The sequence below is a fragment of the Anas platyrhynchos genome, chromosome 3, assembly GCF_047663525.1.
Source record: "Anas platyrhynchos isolate ZD024472 breed Pekin duck chromosome 3, IASCAAS_PekinDuck_T2T, whole genome shotgun sequence".
In the NCBI taxonomy this organism is placed as follows: Eukaryota; Metazoa; Chordata; class Aves; order Anseriformes; family Anatidae; genus Anas; species Anas platyrhynchos.
The window spans coordinates 65,937,806-65,956,406 of NC_092589.1; the positions used below are offsets into that span (position 1 = coordinate 65,937,806).

Sequence of the window (18,601 nt, forward strand, 5' to 3'; positions counted from 1 at the left end):
ATCACCACAGAGGAGCCGGGGAGCTGTGTGTAACAACTCCCCGCTGCACCTCACACCCACCCCGCCAGGAGGCTTCGGGGAGGCGCCGGCCAGCTGCCGGGACAGCCCCCCCGGCACAGACCTAGGAGGAAGAGGAGGAGGAGGAAGAGGAAGAGGAGGAAGAAGAGGAGGAGGAAGAGGAGGACGCCCGGGAGGCGGAGCAGGCAGCCCATGGCGGCGGGGGGCAGCGGGGGCGGGCTGCTCGCCTTCCTGCGGCTGCTGGGGCAGCTCAAGGTGCCGGGCCGGGGAGGGCAGGGCTGGGCTGGGCTGGGCGGCGGGGGAGAGGTGCCCGGGGCCGGGGGGTGCCGGGGGCTTGCCGGCTGCATCCACGCGCCCCGGAGCGCCGAGCTGGCATCGGGGCGGGATTTCCCCACGTGTGGCTTCAGAGCCCGAGGTTTGCCCCTCTGAGGGACCGCGGTGCTCTCCTCCCGCAGAGGGTGCCGCGGACGGGATGGGTGTACCGGAACGTGGCAAAGCCGGAGAGCGTGTCGGATCACATGTACAGGATGGCGGTGATGGCCTTGGTGAGCGAGGACAAAAACCTTAACAAGGACAGGTGAGAGAGACCCCCTGGTTCCCCTGGCCGCGGGGGAGCTGCGGGCACGGCGCTGGGAGCAGCCGCCCTGCTGAGGAGGGGCTCCCAAGGCCCGCGGGCAGTGCTTGGAGCGCTTTCCCCACATCCCTGCCCTCCATCCTTTGAGCTGTTTACCTGGAGAGGTGAGCGGGAGGAAGGCTTTTTATCACTAAAACCAGAGTGCTGAATGAGGCTCTGAGCTGGCTTTCCCTCAAGCCAGAGATAAGCAAGCTGAAGGCGGCCAGGTAAAAGGCAGCTTGAAGCAACAGGCAGCAAAGGCAAAGGCATGCTCGGTGGGTTTGGGCAGGCTGAGTTAGTACCCAGCAGCAATCGGAGCCTCGGAAATCATACAGCATAGAAGAGGGAGCATCATTAGCATTGAACGAGTTGTCAGGGACACTGTGGGGTCATATTGGCTCTGTCACTTCAGGAGCTGATGAAAGCAGTGAGGGCTTTCTTGAGTATTGTGCTACAGGCTGACATAGCTGCTTAGCTGCAAGCATGTTTTGTCAGCTTATAAATTGAATTTGGGGTGGTGGCAGATCATGTTATCCCTGCAGCAGGTAGAATGTAAAGTATATAATGTAGGTAGCTCTTGTGTGCTTGATTTTCTGAGATGTGAAAACTACATCCATTACTTTTGAATGCTGTGCTCTTGTGCAAACTATATTTTTACTTAAATCTATATTTATAAGCAGCAGGAGACAGAAACTGGGAATTAAAATCATGTCTAAATGGAAAACGAGACCCTTAGGCCCTTAGCAAAGAAGTGAAATGTATTATGTAAAATCTTTCTCTATAAATGAAGGGGATAAATTATGGGGCCCCTTAGCTTTATGAATAATAAGACATAACTTAAAATGATGAAAAAATGATTGTTCTGTCTTTGCTTTTTGTCAGATGCATACGATTAGCGTTGGTTCACGATATGGCTGAATGCATTGTTGGAGATATTGCTCCTGCAGACAACATCTCAAAAGAGGAGAAACACAGGAGAGAAGAGGTATAGACATGAGCTGTGAAACCACATCTGCCAAGCATTTCAAATGTTTTAAATGCTCTGGTGGTAGTGAAGAGACCCTCTAAGCAACCTAATACTGCCATTGGCATTGCACAAATAGGCCACTAACAACCACAGTTTTCAGCTTGTTTAAATATTTTTTTAACGTGTAACATAACAAAGTACAAAGTTACGGAAGGAGAATGTTTGAATCATATTGATAATTTGTTTCCAAGCTAGCAGGCTTTTTGGTAGCCTGAGTTAGTCCTGCTGACAGCCTTATCAAGCAGGAAGGAGCAGGGAGTAGGTTCACTGAGAACAGCATATGGTGGTTAATGGCAGACACGTGGTGCCAGAAAATTTGATTGTGACATACACTGTTATTTTTTTGTTTGTTTGCTTTAAACAATTTGCACAGGACTCCAAACACGGGTGTCATTTCTTTTGTCTTTCATTCCTGAGTGCAGTGTGGCCAGAATTATTTTATTTTTGGCCTTGTAAATATCTAAACTCTTGGCTTGTCATTTCTAATTTAATGTTTTATTTGAAGAAAATGTAAGCCACTCCTTCAGTCACAGCTAGAGGGCAACATGATGCCTCGGAATTTCTTGTGAGGCTACCATTAGCTCTTCAAAGTGTAAAAAATGTTGCAATTATTTTTTTTTCTTTCCACTTTTCTGCATACCTTTTTAAAACTTGGGAGTGAGGGTTATGACTAATTCTAGGAGTAAGCTTTTTGCTAAGGAAGTGGAACTTAAAGATCAAAGCAGTGTTCTTGAAGTATTATCTTTACTGACTGTAATTTTAGTTTTTCTTTATTTCAGTGTACTTTCTAGTGTGCCCTTACACTGAACAAAAAAACACTTCTTTCCCTAAAGCCTTCAGGGTTCACATTTCAATAGAGGAAATTCTAATTTGTATTTAGGAAATGAAAAAAATGTCTTTATGCCTAAGAATGTTATTTTTTTTTCTTCAGTATTTGCAGCTCCTTGCAGCTCTCATTTAGCTCACTGAAGACTTTTTTGTTGTTGTTGTTGACTTAGTGGGAAGCAGCATCAAGCATTAAACGTTTAGATTAACTCTGAAGTACTTTGCTGTAAAAATACAGTAAGGGTAACAGCTTCATGAGCTTAGATAGCTTGAACTGAATTATCCATATGCTGCTGCTGCTTCTGACTTCTCTTTTTCCCTTTCACAACGAGCTCAGTGTAAGTTGTAGAGCAAGCTGGTCTGCTTGTGCATTGTTTAATCAGCTAGTCTCGCTAAGGCTAAGGCAGCAGAAAATTAAAAGAAGCAAACAAACAAAAAAAAAACACAAACCAACAAACAAAAAAAACTACCTTTTTTTTTTTTTTTTTGGCCTTACCTGTCATTTTGCCATGCTAACCTCGAATTTTGATGAAATCTGAGCTGAAAGGAGCTCCCCAGTGTTGGGGAGCAGCTGATGCAGCTCAGTCATATCGTATAACTGCATCCTATGTTTCAAGTAGAGAAGCAATTATGACATAAAACCTTTGTCTTTCCTGTGATGTTAGTCGTTTCAGAAGCAGCCCTAAGTGTTGCTAGGAAAACAGTAGAAATGAGGCTGATTAGCTGGGAGAATACAAAGAGCATGCAGAACAGTTTCTGCTTGCTAGTTATTCCATCAGTTCGATATTGTGTTAAATCTTCTACCAAAACTGTCATTGAACAGATGGTATTTCAGTCTGGGAGTACGGTGTTTTATTGCTGCAGAGTATTAAACGGATTTTTGTTGTCTGTTTTTCAAAATCAGAGATTTTTTTAAAGGCTTATGTTGCATTGCCTGTGTCAGTAGCTGTTCTCAGCCCTACTAGTGCAAATGTGCTAGTGGCGAGTTTGGGTGAGATCAGTGGTTTGTCAGCACTAGGAGTTTGGATTTTGAAGCTACATCTCTGAACTGTACCTATAACCTACGTAGAAAGTACAAATGTTGCCTTGACTTGTTAAATTTGGAAGGCAGAGCTGGTGGCTGGTGGCAGTTGCCTGGCATTTGACTCGCTCTGTTTTGCTCTGGACTTCTTTTTGGATTCTTTAAGACTTTTTTTTTTTTTTTTTAGTTTTTCAGATTAGTTCTCTAGCAATTTACTTAAACAGTTTCCTATACCAAGGGGTCCTGCTGTTCCTGTAGAAGATTTCATGTACACATGCACTTCCAAGTAATACATTGTGTAGTATATGTTTCTACAAACTTGGTAATAGGTAATCCATTCTTCAGGAAAAAAAGATAAATTGAGTATATTCTCACTCAAAAATAGCTACGTACAAATGGCTTCTATTTTTCAGGCAGCTATGAAACAGCTGACCCAGCTTCTATCAGAGGACCTCAAAAAAGAAATCTATGAACTCTGGGAAGTAAGTTCGCATTCTTTTAATCCTTTGCTAAAATTGACGGTAACCCATTATGCTCTTTCTGTTGACCTATGGAACTGTCATCCCTTATTTTGATCTCAAACAAGGTAGATTGATTTGCTTTGGAGGTGAAGTTAACAGTGTGAATCAAGGTCACTTACAAATTTCTTTTAAGAGGGAACCCCAAACTTTGGTAGAATAACCAGTCTCTGCCTTTGGCCTCTCAAACTTCCAGATGGACCTGCCCTGGGCATAGTTTGTACAACTGAAAAAAGGGTATATCTTCTGCATCCAGCACTCTTGGAGAAAGATTTATTTATTTATTTATTTATTTTAACCACATTATCTCTTTTGTTGACATCTGGCTCTTTTCAGCTCATGATAGAGGAAAAAAACAATGACAACTGATTATGTCTTGGAGTATTTTCTGCTTTTTATGCATGTAATGGTTCATGTGGCATCCATTTCTTTATTAGACATCCCATTAAGCTAAAATATTTGCTCGTAGATTTTGGCTTAAACTTAACTGTGAAGTACTGACAAAAGAATAGTGCTTTTCTACAAGCAGTGCAAATTGCTGGCTGGTCTTGTGTATCTTAAATGTTTGTATTGGAAAGTATCTTCTGGATTTGAAAGTGATTTAACTTTCTGATGTGAACTCAAGCATCAGAAAGTTAATTGATAAGATCTGTTAAAAACTAGGGTTGATTAGATTATTTCCAAAGACTTCATGTTTGTAATTACTGTGCTTTATATTCTCCTGGCATGCAATCGCATGAAGACAAATGCATTCACAAACTCTTGTTCACAGTGTGTTGCAAACAGCTATGTTAATTGGCCTCTGTATCTGAAGCTGTACGTGTATTTTGTGCTGGCATTCTTACCTTTCCACTTGGGCTGTATTTAAATTCCAGGTGCTGGCAGCCAATTTCTGCCTTGGATTATAACCACCTGCTTGTTTTGCTTCATTTTCCTTGTTGTAGTTGTGTGGTGAAGCTGGCAGCAGGGCTGGGTTTTTGGTTCTGTACTTCAAGGTAAAGGGCATAAATCAGCACAACCAGATCTAAGAAATATGTGCATTTGGTTAGTAAGCACTGGTTCCTTCTTCCTTGGGAAGCTGCTAAAATTGAAGAACAGGAGTTTAGGCTAGATAAGATTAGCCTTATAGAATTTCTTTTCCGTACTGTTTTTCTTTGCCTCAGGCTTCTGACTGTATAGGAGCTGATTCTCTATTCAGTTAGTTCTTCAGCATGTTAGCTTGATATCGTGCTCGCTAGCTGTAATTTAACATATGCATGCTTTTGATCTTTTGTTCTTTATTTCTACCTTTAGGATAACTTATTGGTTTTGCATCTCCAATGTAGCAGTATGAGTGTAACCTATAGCAATGAGTGCAACCTAAAAATCTAATATTCACATGCAGTCCCTCTAGTCTTATTTTAAGTGCAACTAGGTACTTTTTAAAAATAAAACTTTATTGTTTAAAGGCAGAAAATAAGAAGTCCATGATCACTGGGTTTGATATGTTGCTCTTAGGTAGCCAGAGGCATTTTCTTCTCTCTTTGTGAGTGAAGAAAGTTATAGCCCAGAGCAGAACAGTGGCTGGGACAAGATCTGTTGAGACTCTTACTGAGGAATTCCTGTACTGCTCAGCCCATCTCTAGGGCTCCCCTTCAGCCCTGGGAAGACTGCTGCTTTGGTTTGTACTGGTGGGCAGTCTTCAAGTGCATCTGTGTAGTGCAGGGGAGAGGTAGCAGAAAGATGCCCCTGAGATAATTTTATTTCCTAGCTTAGTTCAGGATATGTTTGGAAAAAAACATTAAAGTAAATGGGTGTGCATGGTTCAGCTCTGTCCTGCTTTTTTATTTTCAAGAACAAAATCACAGGAGTCATTTTAAAAGCCAGGCTGTGGTGTTTGAAGAACCAGGTACTCTTTTTCCCAAGTATGCTTTTATTTCACATTCTTAAACATCTGTGGGGAAGAAAAAGTAAGTGTTTATTTGAGCACTGTGCGCAGCTGCACATATAATAGCTGGTGTTTCTTGAGGTTAATGTAAGCTGAGGTATGAATGAGATCGGGTGAGTTGTGTGGCACAAAGATCAGTAAGAGGTTGATACTCCCAGTTAATTGCTGGAGGTGGAACAGACCTTTACAAGCCATCGTTCTCCTCCTGAAGTTGTCCTTTTTAATGCTGCTAGAAGTGTTTGTTCTTTTCAGTGGCCAAAAAAAAAAAGGTAGAAATAAATAGAAAATAACCTGCAGTATTTAAACAAGTAAAATATGGGGTAAAATTCAGGCTGAATGGAGGAGAGGAAAATAAAAACACTAACAAAATTGATCATTAAAATAATGATAAAAATGAAATTGAAAACTTAAAGGATAATTTAAGTTTGAGTGGTGTATTTAACCAATTGTGGCTATTAAAATCTGGATTTCTGATTTTCAAATGTAAAGCAGTAAGTGTAATAAATAAATGTAGCAGCACAGATGGGCCTGGTGTGTACTGAAGCCTCTGGTCTGATTATCCGTGGTGGGGATGATGAGTGGGGTCAGACCTGCTGAGGGTGTCATGGCAATGATAACTTGTACAGAAAGAAGCCTTTTCCTGCAGCTAAAGTCAGGAGAAGACCAGTAGATTCAATGGTGGATTCAAATTCAACGCAGTAGATTTAGAAAAGACAGGTGAGCCTGTCTGCAACCATCACTAGTGGCAAATGACAGCAAAATTGTTTGAGTTGCCTAGAAATGTGAATGACTCACAGATACATACTGACAGTGAATGGGGTGAGGGTAAAGACAGCAGAGAGATTAAAGGACTTAAAGTCTGAAGGGGAGGAAACCCGTAAATTAATGCTCTCCCCATCTCCTAGGAGAGAGATAAAGACAAACAGCTCAGACAGATTAGACCAAAGAGATTAAGGAGGAGTGACAGGAAAAATGTGAAGAACAACTCCTTATAGAAAGAGCAAGTGGTGAAGAGAAGTGCAAAATAGGTCCTGAAAATAGGTAATAGTAATGCATAGGCACACACCATGGTAATTCATAGCGTTAGCAAGGCATAAAAAGATCTTTATGCAGAAAACATTGTTAAATGGAACCTGTTAATTAGCTTGTGTGTCCTATAGGGCTGTCTCCGTATTCTCCCTGATTCAGCAAAGCACTTTGGTACATATTTAAGTGTGGTGGTTTTGCTGTGAGGGGCAGCTAAACACAACCACAGCCACTCTTTCACTCCCCACCCTCAAAGGAAGAGCAGGAGAAAATATGATGGAGAAGGGCTCAAGGGATGAGATGAGGACAGGGAGATCACTCCACAATTACCATCATGGGTAAAAGACCCTGAGCATATGGAGATTAATGTTATTTATTGCCTGTTAAAACAGACAAGCAGTGAGAACTAAAAGCAAACTATAAACACCTTCTCCTGCTCCCTCCGGTCTGTGTTGTTCTACATCCTCCCTCTGAGCGGCACAGGAGAACAGGCAATGGGGGCTGCAGTCAGTCCCTGATGCTTTGTCTCCACCGCTCCCTTATGGTCCCTCTCTGCCCCTGCTCCCGCGTGGGGTCCTCTCCACGGGCTGCAGCTCCGGCCCAGGGCCTGCTCCTGTGGGGGCTCTCCATGGGCCGCAGCCTCCTCCAGGCCACATCCACCTGCTCCACTGGGGGCTCCTCCACAGGCTGCAGTGTGGAGATCTGCTCCATGTGGGACCCATGGGCTGCAGGGGGACAGCCTGCTCCACCAGGGGCCTCTCCACAGGCTGCAGGGGATTTTTTTTCCCCTTGCTTAAATCTGCTCTCCCAGAGGCCAACCCAGCATCACTCTCTGGCTCAGCTCTGGCCAGCAGCAGGTCCCTTTTGGAGCCATCTGGTGCTGGCTCTGATCTGACACGGGGCAGTTGCTGGGCTCTGCTCACAGAGGCCACCCCTGCAGCCCCACTGCAAACAAAACCAATATGTTACTGCAAGTAAATGTTATAACCAATATGTTACTGCAAGTAAAACCAATATGTTAAGCTAAAGTATGCAAAAAGAATTTGTCCTTAAATACTATTACATTTAATAGACATTTACCATGTAGGTAAGTGTTTTGCTGAATAGCTTTCTTAAATTTGAGTGTGAAAGGGGTAACTGAATATTTATGGAGTGTCTTGTACTAGTGAAGAAAATTCTAGATCTATGAAGGGTTTCTGACACTGTTTCAGACTATAACAACTTTTTCTTATAACTGGTAATCTGCAAATCTGTTCAGGAGTACGAAAACCAGTGTACTGCAGAAGCCAAGTTCGTGAAACAGTTGGATCAGTGTGAGATGATACTGCAAGCATTTGAGTACGAAGAATTGGAAAACACACCTGGCAGGCTGCAGGATTTTTATGATTCAACTGCTGGTATGACACCTGTCTGTGTGTTTGTTGTGGGTTGGGTTGTTGTTTTTTATTTCTATTTTGTGGGGTTTGTTTGTTTTTGTAAATGAAATATATGAATTGCCTTCTTTTCTGATAGACGTGCAAAGCAAATGCGAACTAGTTATTTTACTCATTGCTCAAATACCCTAAGTATACTGGGGGAACTTATTGCAGACTGAAGAGACCTTGCATTAATCTGTATGCATTGAACCCGAATCTCATTTATGCCAAGTTCCTTTTACATTGCTTTGGTCCTAGTGAGAGGCTCAGTTTTTATTATACTAGGATGTGTTTAAGGATCTCCTTGTATCATCAGAGGGGTGTAAAGAAGGCTTCAGTTGTCACTGGTGCTCTGAGCAGGTTGTTCCTATTTAGTGTTTCACAAACTAGTGAAGTATAATTTGTTATCCCTTCATGAGCTGTGACCTGCCCAAGGTATGTGTGAGAACTAGCTCAACGAAAAATCTTAAGTACAGTTGTGCTACTTTTTATTCTACTTCTTATCCTTCCTAAAATAAACTAATTGTTAAAAGGAAACATAGGTAAAATAGTTGTCTTTACAATTTTACCAAGGGATTTGAACACCACGAGAAGACTGACTACAAGTAATCCTGTCCTGGGGAAAAACAACAAACAAATGTATGGAGAGGACCTAATACACTGTCCAGACTGGCCAGTGTCACTGACAAGTCCCATTTATACCTTGGTGGCTCCTCACAGAAATAAGCTCTCAGAAAAATGATGTAACTTCAATATCAAGAGAGCTGGAACACTTCGTTTTCTTAGCAGCATCTTTGCCCTTCTATTAGATTTCAGTAACTTAAACTAAGCTAGTTTCTCAGTAGAGCCTAGAGCATATTCCCTAAGTGCAGCTGTAATTGGAGTAGTTACTTGTAGCAGGGTACGTAGAATAGGATTGTCCTGGTCAGGGAGCATCCCTTTTGCAGTTCTGAAATTTCTTAAGCTTATACAGATATTTTTGCTCTATTTTTCTGGAGGGTTTGAGGGACTGGAGGAAATGACCATAGCCAGTTCAATAGTTATTCCACAGTAGAAATAAAATGGGACTGTTGTTTTTCTTAAAAGAATGATTTAGACTTTATTCTGAGCCTTATACAGCATCACTGCCAACCTTTCACATGCAGAAAAATGAGAGCATTTGTCATTAACTTTCTCTTTATTTTGCAGGAAAGTTTGTTCACCCAGAAATACTCCAGCTGGTATCTCTGATCAACACAGAAAGGAATAAAAAAACAGCTACTACATGTCATCCACATTCCTGAGGTGTTCCTAAATACTGTAGCTATATTAAAATACTTTTTGTTTTACGTTCTGTGTGCTGTGTTTCCTCCAATAACATAAATAATTCTGCCAGCAGATTTTTTTTTTTTAAATATGTATTCACTGCTGAAAATCCTGAGACCACCTGGCTAGGAACAGGTTTTGTTGTTGTTTTAATAAGTTTTGATCTATGCAGCCTCACAAATAGGCTCCCTGCTGGCAAAATTCAGATAAGTTCAAAATTTAGCTGATTGCAAACAAATCTTTTCATGCGGCGCACTGACTGGGACAGGTAGTCTTGTTCTGTGGCTCCTAAGTATGTGTGGATTTAAGGACACTGCAAAACAGAAGTTAATACCTGTTCATTGTGCTACTTGGAAGCAAGACCAGTTAGCACGTTTCTCTGGAAGCTCTTGACAAAGTTAAAGATGAGATTTTCTTTGATGTGTACAATCCTTAAGTGATGATGGATAAAACCTTGGTAATCTCATGGTTACATTTTCTCAATGTATTTATTGTTCATACATTTTTTTTTCTACTATGTGTTTTATCAGGGACTGGTGCTGAGGTTTACATCAGACCAGTATGCCTAACTCCCACTCACCTCAAGCTGGTGACTTTACGGACGCTTGCAGAGTTAATTGGTAATGAAAGAACAGTTGAGATTGGAAGGGGCCTTTGAGGATGCTGCTGTCTAGTGCAGATACCTCCACTTCAGAGTAAAGCCTGCCTTCCCTTCACACGGTTGCACACCAGTACCAATTCTGCTGCAGGTGACAGTTATTAACAGAAGCAACAATGCTCAAGTACAGTACGTTAAAGTAAAGCTGTAGTGGTGTTAAATGCCAAAGCAAGACCAGTGTATGTGTTATTATCTGTTGCACTGAGTATGCAGCTGGAGATTAGGGTGATGTACCAATTACCAGATAATGAAAGTTTGCCCCTGGAAAAATTATATGGTAGAGACCTGGAGTGAGCTTTTCTATCTTCAGCCTCATGTCTGATGAGGCAGCATGAAAATAAATTGAATTGTAATCCCCTTTTAAGGCAGGTGATTTAGCTGAGCGCATGTCTTCAGGCAACGTGACTCCAGGAGATGTCTCCTTGATGCAAACCTTTGGGCCTGACTGAACCTCGCACTGCATTCTGCAGCTGGTGCCTGTGGCAGAGACACAGAGTGCTTCCCTGAGGGGCTGGGAGCTTTTGCCTCAAGCGACCTGTGCAATTCACAAGAGCTGCAGAGTATCTTGGGCTGGATGAGGTGTGGGATGCCTGCTCTGCTCAGGGAACCTCACAGGGCAGCAGTTGTGCCCTGTGGAGACACTGAAGGAACAGTCTGCACTTTACTGAGCACTGAATAGTAGTTCCTGGTAGCTGATCATTGCACTGCAAGGAAGGTGGAGTGAGGCCTGTGGAGCTTTGTCCAGGTCCCACTGTTCTTCAGTATTTTTATCCCACTGAGGTGCGTGCAATCATAGTCTTTATTAGTTTGTATTGAATGCCGAGCATAAAAGCGCTCCAGATGCACTGGAGGACAGAATGGAGAGCAATCCTGACAAACCAGAAAAGTGGTCTTGAAAAGACGTTTGAGAACACACAGCAAGTGCTGCCCCAGCAGGAACAGTCAGTTCTTCCAACGCAGCCGGAGGCTTTCCTGGCTGGCGATACCCAATGCTGCAGGGGATCTGGGGGACTGAGCCTGAGTCAGCAGCACACTGTTGTAAGAAAGGTAAATATTATCCTGGGAAACAGCCATAGTTTGAGTGTGTTGTGTGGGATTTTGTTTTTGCTTAAATACATCTAGCATGTACTCTATGTAATGCTACATTCCCATCTACTTGCTGCAGTCATATGTCAGCTTTTTGGGCATTGCATTTTAATAGAAATAGGAAATTAGTTGGAAAGAGGCTGGAGAAGAAAGTGCAATCAGGAAGCCTGAGCCATGATGACAGGGTGAAAGAAAGGCCAGTGGCTTCAGGCTTCCTAATACACTACTGAAGTGTATCGTTCACATGTAGGAAGAGCGTGCTACAGCCTGGATGTGTGACCTGTGTGGAAATCTCCTTCTCTCGTATCTTTCTTGTGACCCATTCCTATCAGGACGGAGTCTACTCAGGGTGGTAGCTGTTGTAATGACAGTAACACGTAAAGACTAATATGGAAGAGAAGCCTTTCTGGGCAACCTACCTCAACTAGTTGATACGAGGTCTTTAAATTGTGCTCTTAATGAATGTAGCTAAAAAACAATTTACTGCTTTTCCAAAAATATTATATATATATATATATATATATATATATCCACACACAAACAAAAATGAGGGCTAATTCCCTGTCCAGTCCACGTTCCTACCTTTTGCCTTTACTGACCCTGCTCAAATGTTCAATGGTTTTTTTACTGAACACAGTTGAATCATTTTTCTCCTTTGAATCTCAAAGTTTTCAAAAGTTGGGCTGCAGATTTCCATGGGAAATTCAGATCTGTATGGGAGTGAACAGATTTTAAAAACTGGAGGAATGGCAATTTATATTTTGCAATTTACCTTGATACTTTGCTGTGACAACAAAGCTTAGAAAAGAGATGTGCAATATTAATTGTGAATACATAGAATTAAAAAGAAAACATCACGGAGTAAAAGAGTAAGAGAAATTTATTTTTGCTAAGAATATCAATAATTTCATTTACACAAACTAAGTGACCATTAATATTTTTATTTATTTAAATAAAGTCATGTTTGTGCACAAAACCACTGCAAAATAAGCTAACAAACACACAAGAAAACTACTAAAGACCTAATTAAATTTGCTTCCATGCTAAAAATCTCACTAAAGAGGCATTTGAGATAGCTGTCCAAAGTTCTTAATGTTCTACTAGGCATAAGTTAAAGGACTTCTAACTTTGCGAAAACTGTAACAAAAGCCACACAGGAAAAAAAATCACTTAAAGCCACATTTCCTCACAAGATTTTAAGCAGTCTGTAATGTCAAACTCACTAACACTGATTTGAAACTTTGGCTTATGCTCAAAACAAGCATCCATTTTGAAAGTAGCCAGACTGTTTTCCATTTTGTTTATGCTTTTGATGAAGTTGTGCTCATCTCAGTCTGGCGAACTGAGTAATGCAACATGCAGACTGACAAGTGCTCATTAAGACAGCAAGACACTGTCACAAGTGTGCTGCTCTTTTCTTAAAAAGAAGTGCTAAAAGGAAGCAAGAAAACATGCTGAATCAAAGCTGAGAGATGACTGGCTCTCGGTGATTAAGTAGATGTAATGCAGCTGATAGAATTATGCCCAAGAATGAAGCAGGACAAAATTTGGTGCAAAAAGTGAAGCGCTTACTCCTTGTGTGCATTGTAAGATACTACAGTCAAGCTAGCAGCTCTGAAATGTGGACTGAAGGCATGGACTCTAACCTATGGCACATTTTTATTCAATTGTTGGGTTTGTATTTCACTTAAGGCTGTGTCTTGACTGAGGCTCATGCTGTTCAGTTGTAATTAATTTACCTTCCTTTCTTTTTAAGGGGAAGATAGGGAGGGAAAATTATAGAGGCTCCCCCCGCTCCACTTCCCTTTGTAATTAGCTTACACCATTAAGTCTTATCAAACCACAGAGAGTAAGCAACAGAACATATTTTTAAATAGAAGCTTTTCCAGCTACAACGTTCAGCTTACATCAGCAGCTGTGATCAGCTTGATTTCTGTATGAATAACCAGGTGTGCCTTCCTGTCCTTAGCTCCACTGAGCAGCGGATGGAGAAGGGCAACGCCAGACAGTCCTTCACTATCAGTGAAGGACAAAGAACTTTTTTAGGGTGACAATAAGTGATTTTAATTCCATTAGGAAACAGATCATGTACAGACACTCCTGATCAAAGGGCACCTGGTATGGCTGGTAGACAGCTGGGCTATGGCCTACTGCTGGCAGCAATCTTTGCACAGCTCTAGGTCCATCTGTCTGATGTGGCACTGAGAGGGGCGTTAGAAACCAGCAGGTAGAAAACAGTATACCTAACTAAGTAAGAGAGAATGAGCAATTTTTGGAAGGATATTAAAATGAAAATTATTTTGGTCACATTATAGCTTTTAGAGCGTTATGAGTCAATTACTTACGTATGGTTTCTATGGCGTACAAAATACCCGATGATAAAATGGCATATCCAAAATACAAATAGAGAGAAGAAACGCTTCTCTGGCGCTAGCCTAGGGAGGCAATTTTCCAAAACTGACAAAACCTCATTGCACAAGTCAGGCAGTGAGAAAGGCCTAGAAGCCATGGTCCGGGCAAGTCTCTGAGCAAGGCCATCAGCCTAGCACTGGAGCTCTTCTTCGCTCTCGGGAAGCCGGGTGCCAGCAAGAGAGCTCTGGGCACTGGCGTGGGCTGTAGAGCTGAGAACTTCTTCAAAACTGCCCCCAGTGTGGCTTGTCCCACCAACCTTGGTCTGAAACAAGGCAAAGAAAGAACAGTGAGTTCCTCTGCTTGTGCTGTAGCAAGTCCCATTTGCATTTCACCCCATGACTACGGAGGGCTGGGAAATGTTTAAAGCAGGCAAAAAACATGGGTGGTGTTGTTTTGTTGTTGCTTTTTTTTTTTTTTTTTGTCAGTCAAATAAAGCAACCCCTTTCCTCCACCAGCTTTTAAACTTCTCAGCTGCAATTGTCAAATCTGTCTAGAATTACCATAAACCTAAAGGAACTGTTCCCCTAAGTAGATTTGAATTAGGATCCTGTATCGTGCCAGTGACCTTAGTGTGGTTCTTTATGAGTGCCTCACACTTGCTTTTCTGTTTTTCCAGTTCTGCACAGGCTGAATAAGGGATGGGTATTAAAATGAACTGGTATATATATGGCATTTTCCTGAGAAAAAAAAAAAAATTACGTTAATGAGTATGACTGTGCTCACAAGTCATCTACTTTCAAAATGCTAAAGTTTGCTGAATTGGTGAATATAAGAAGTAAAATAAAAAATAAAAATAATAATAATAAAAAATATGGCTGAAAGTCTGAAATATAGTTTTCCTAAACCAAAAAAAAACTTTACCTAAATATTTGGAAATGATAAAGACTATAAGAGGAGACAAAGCAGGTTTGACCAGGTTGTCTTGGTAAGAGAGCATTCTTTTGTGGTTTTGTCTTGCTGACAAGCCTGATCTAAGTTGATTCATGCCTGAAAATAGGACAGAACTTTTCACTCCATCCTACAACTGCAGCAGGATTTAAAGAAAAGATGGCATTTTTCCAGCTTGCCAGCCACCGAATGCTTAGGAAGATTATTTTAATTAAATGAACACTGTGGACTAAGTTTCCAAAGGGTTAATCCCATGTAATCCTTTGTTTCATCAGCTAGCACAGGAGCTTGCCTGGTTTGAAATTTCAGTAACGTAGTAGAATGCTCGATGATTTCCTCTCACAGTTTGAGTCACAATTATTAAAAGTTCCTGTCTCAACAGGTAAGTCTGTATCCATTCCGCGAGTCAGCACAGCCCACTAGAAGGTATCAGGTTATCCTTGTTTTTTTCTAGTAACAGAATAATATATATATATATTGATAAAAGCTGGCAGGCCCAGAACTTGCAATGAATATGCAGCCACTGCCTAGTAAAGCTGTTAAGTTTTCATAGAAGAGCTCATGACTGTTTCCTAATTAAAATTCTCCACAAAAATAACATTGATTCAAACTGATCATAGTGAGCATGAAGGTAGAGACTATTCCTGCACTATTTTAAATGATTCCAATAAGGTGCATCTAAATTTGGGTACCTAAAAACTATTAATGAGGTTTCATTTTCTGTTTACATTTCTGCCTGCTCTTCCATGAGAAAACAAGAATGATGCAAGTCACTTACTGAATGCCTCTGGCCAACACCCCAGTATTTACAACAAACATGTAGTTCTTCAGCATTCTGATTTTCAGAAAAGTTTAAGAGTCAGGCATCCAGTTCCTGTTAATTTCCACAGGAAGGTGAACTAATTCACTCTCCTAAGAAAGCGCCAACCCAAAATCCACTCTCAAAAGCAAATGAAATCGAATTTGAAGTTTGACTTCTAAATGAATGAAATGTGAAAGGCAGTTTTCACTAACAACAGAACACTACAGGACCCTGAAGATCTGACAAATAAATAAATAAATATAATGCTGAGGCTAGTCTCTTTTGCCAGAAGCCTCTCTAGAATATTCTCCCGCTTTTCAGATCACAGGAGGACCCTAGAATTGAAAAGACAGTCCTTTTCCCTCATAGGACTTCCTCAAGTCCTCAGAAGAGAAATAAAAAAGGATGAACAGTTCTGAGGCATTCCCAGTTGCCCACTACCTGTGTTGTTCGCAACCTAGGTCTATGACTCCATCCTCCTTCCTCCATTTGCCCAAAGAAATGAAAGAAAGAGAAGACAGACAAAAAAATATTAGAGAAAATGTCAGTGGGTTTGCCAATAAAGCTGGACAATGAAATGAAAGTTACATGGTATGCAGAAGCTGACTTCAGACTCAAGACTTATTGTTTTGCCTTGCTTAACTAAAGATTCCGTAAAGGGGGATCTAAGGGCACCCCGAGCACCTGACAGGACCAGAGCTGGCATGACAAGGAATTCCTCTAGAAGAATGCCTTGGCTCAATCAGCAAAATATGATCAGGCTCCTAAAGTTGATCACTGTGAGAAGAAATGGTCTTCAGAGCCAAGCAGTTCGAATCAGATTTTCCTCTTTCTAAGTGACACATGGAAACAGACACCCCACCCCACCCCTGACGCAGAAACAGCATCACTCACAATTCTTCTTTAGCCCTCAATGCGAGGTGAAAAGGCTTTGGGCTGCCTTCTCACAGGTTAGCCATAACTGTAAGAAGAGTGGATTTGTGGAGACTGGAGGAGTCCAAGAGCAAGCTTGGGAGCTAAATGTACTGACAGCACTAAAAGCCCTGAGAGTAGGTTTAGTAACTGAATGACTAAAAGAAAGAGCTGCACTTCTTCAACATGGTTTCTTCTAACTGACAAGTGGTGGAAAAAAAAATAATTCACTTCAGACCTCAGGCATTCCAGTGAGCTGCATCCCTTATCTAAATGGGCATAAGTAGAGGGAACACAAAATCATAAGCAAGTGATAACACCCAGCTGCAACAGGCAGGAATTTGGATCTTTCAAGCTGCGGCACCCCACTGCATGAATAGCTTTTCTTACAAGGAGATCGAGCATAAAAAGCATTTTCAGCTAAGGTTGAAAGAATGTGCAGGAATGTATGTAAAGGTACTGAGCTGAGTCCCTAGAGGTCAGAGTTTTGTTCTAGCTCTGCCACTAGACTTCCTTGAGATGCTGACTCCTTGGAATGATGTTTCCGTCTCTGACAGGGTGCAATGGAGATGCCATCACCCTACATTATCATGATGTAAAGCTGTCAAAGCAGACTATCTCCTAATAAAAGTGAACATGAAAAAGCTGAATATGATAGTGCAGCTCAGCACTCTTTGATGCACCTGCTGATTTAGGAACATGAAAATAAATTAAGTTCTCTACTGCTCTGTATTTTTCTCAGACACTGACTGGAAAATATTACCTGCTGTATGATTTCGCAGAGGTTTGGAAAGACAGACCTTGACCATGCACCTGCTGCTTCAGTTCTAGTGGTAACTTGCATTTTATGTAACAAGGAAGGCCCCTTCCTCAGTGGATGGCCATCTTCTTGCCACTTTAATATTTTTACAAACTGCAATGCCCACTGACATTAATCCAGTATTGTCAGTTCCCCATAAAATGAGGTGCTGCATTTGGCCCTTTATCACTAACAGACTGTACATAAGATGTTAGAATCTTTCTATAGCAGTAAAATGCCATTTCATGGGCACACTTACCAGATGAATAAGAACCATCATTTTGTTCCCACTTTTGTTGCAAATTTGCCATTCTCTTTCCTGCATTAACAGGTGTTATTAGTAATGCCTGGTAACTTTCTCATCAGATGTTTCTGTCCCACAGCAAATATGTTAATATAGTTTTGAAAATTTAAATACAGACAAAATATTGATATTAGAGAGAAAATGGACACCTGCATTAAGGAAAGACTACTTCAGTGCTGAGAGCATAGGTGGTATGACAAAACAGAGTTACATGACAGCTCCCATCAGCTGAGTCAGGGGCACTCAGTGAGTACATCTCTAGTGCTGCAAGGAGAGTAGCTCCAGCCAGGACCTAATTTCAGTCTGTAGACAAACAGTTGTGTCTGCCTAGCATGGCACAGCACAAAGCTCATGAGACCACACTGCTTGCAAAACCGGACTTTGTGTCTCCGCATGGCTCTGCCTCATACAGCATAATCAACTGTGGTTACACCTGAGATGTCTCTGTTTTCCAGTTTAGTATGGGCATATTTTTGGCATTTTTGAGACCACTTGTTTACTTTGGCAGACAAAAGAAGTAGTTTCACAGCAATAAAGCAGAGAAAGATGATTTTTCTGATTTGTCTTCACTTTCTAATAATGCTTCTGAAGTTGCATGAAATTTGCATGATATTCTTGGTTCAACAGCAAATTCAATCACCTTTCTGTACAAATGACAGGGACAATGAAGCCATCACACTTCAAGCATAGCCATATAACAGTCTTTAACCATTACCTTAAGGCTTGTGACAGTGGTCTCAACCTTCTCTTCGAATGACTTGAAAGTTGGAGAATTCCTAAGAGAAGAAGAAAGTTGAAGCAAGTCAGTTGCAAACTTAAGGAGGTAATGTCACAATTTCATCAATTTTCACCAAGCAACAATGGACTAAATGAAGACTGGCTGGCAGCACAGACGTTCTCAGAAGGAAGAACCAGTCAACAGTGGCCTAAATCCTGCATTTCTATAGTTTTATCCATTTGTGTTTTTGCCATAGTGCAATTAACAATTTTTTTTCATCTGATGAGTAAGTTTATAATTAATATGATTAAAAAGATGGTTGTTCAA

At 41.4% G+C, this 18,601-nt stretch overlaps 2 protein-coding genes across 4 annotated transcripts in view; one reads left to right on the forward strand and one right to left on the reverse strand.

Annotated features, from left to right (window-relative positions):
* Positions 1 to 112: 112 nt before the first annotated feature.
* On the forward strand, positions 113 to 9,718 carry HDDC2 (HD domain containing 2). The gene is made up of 6 exons (XM_027454594.3): positions 113 to 273; positions 474 to 595; positions 1,514 to 1,616; positions 3,918 to 3,986; positions 8,234 to 8,372; positions 9,579 to 9,718. Exons 1-6 carry the CDS (start codon positions 211 to 213, stop codon positions 9,671 to 9,673), a joined length of 591 nt encoding a protein of 196 aa, XP_027310395.1. The 5' UTR covers positions 113 to 210; the 3' UTR covers positions 9,674 to 9,718.
* Positions 9,719 to 12,301: 2,583 nt separating this feature from the next.
* Positions 12,302 to 18,601, reverse strand: part of TPD52L1 (TPD52 like 1) — a 55,148-nt gene continuing 48,848 nt past the window's right edge. For all 3 annotated transcript variants that reach the window (XM_027454597.3, XM_027454596.3, XM_072036038.1), the window contains 2 exons: positions 18,272 to 18,332; positions 12,302 to 14,113 (listed from right to left, as the gene is read on the reverse strand). In XM_027454597.3, coding sequence (XP_027310398.1) covers positions 13,982 to 14,113; positions 18,272 to 18,332 — 193 coding nt within the window. In that variant the 3' untranslated portion in view covers positions 12,302 to 13,981. The remainder of the gene's footprint in view (positions 14,114 to 18,271; positions 18,333 to 18,601) is intronic.

Excerpts from the sequence above, each read along its gene's own strand:
- HDDC2 (XM_027454594.3), top strand. The coding sequence starts at position 211 with ATGGCGGCGGGGGGCAGCGGGGGCGGGCTGCTCGCCTTCCTGCGGCTG. Across the intron at positions 596-1,513 it reads AAAAACCTTAACAAGGACAG|ATGCATACGATTAGCGTTGG; the intron begins GTGAGAGAGACC and ends GCTTTTTGTCAG. Across the intron at positions 1,617-3,917 it reads AGAAACACAGGAGAGAAGAG|GCAGCTATGAAACAGCTGAC; the intron begins GTATAGACATGA and ends TCTATTTTTCAG.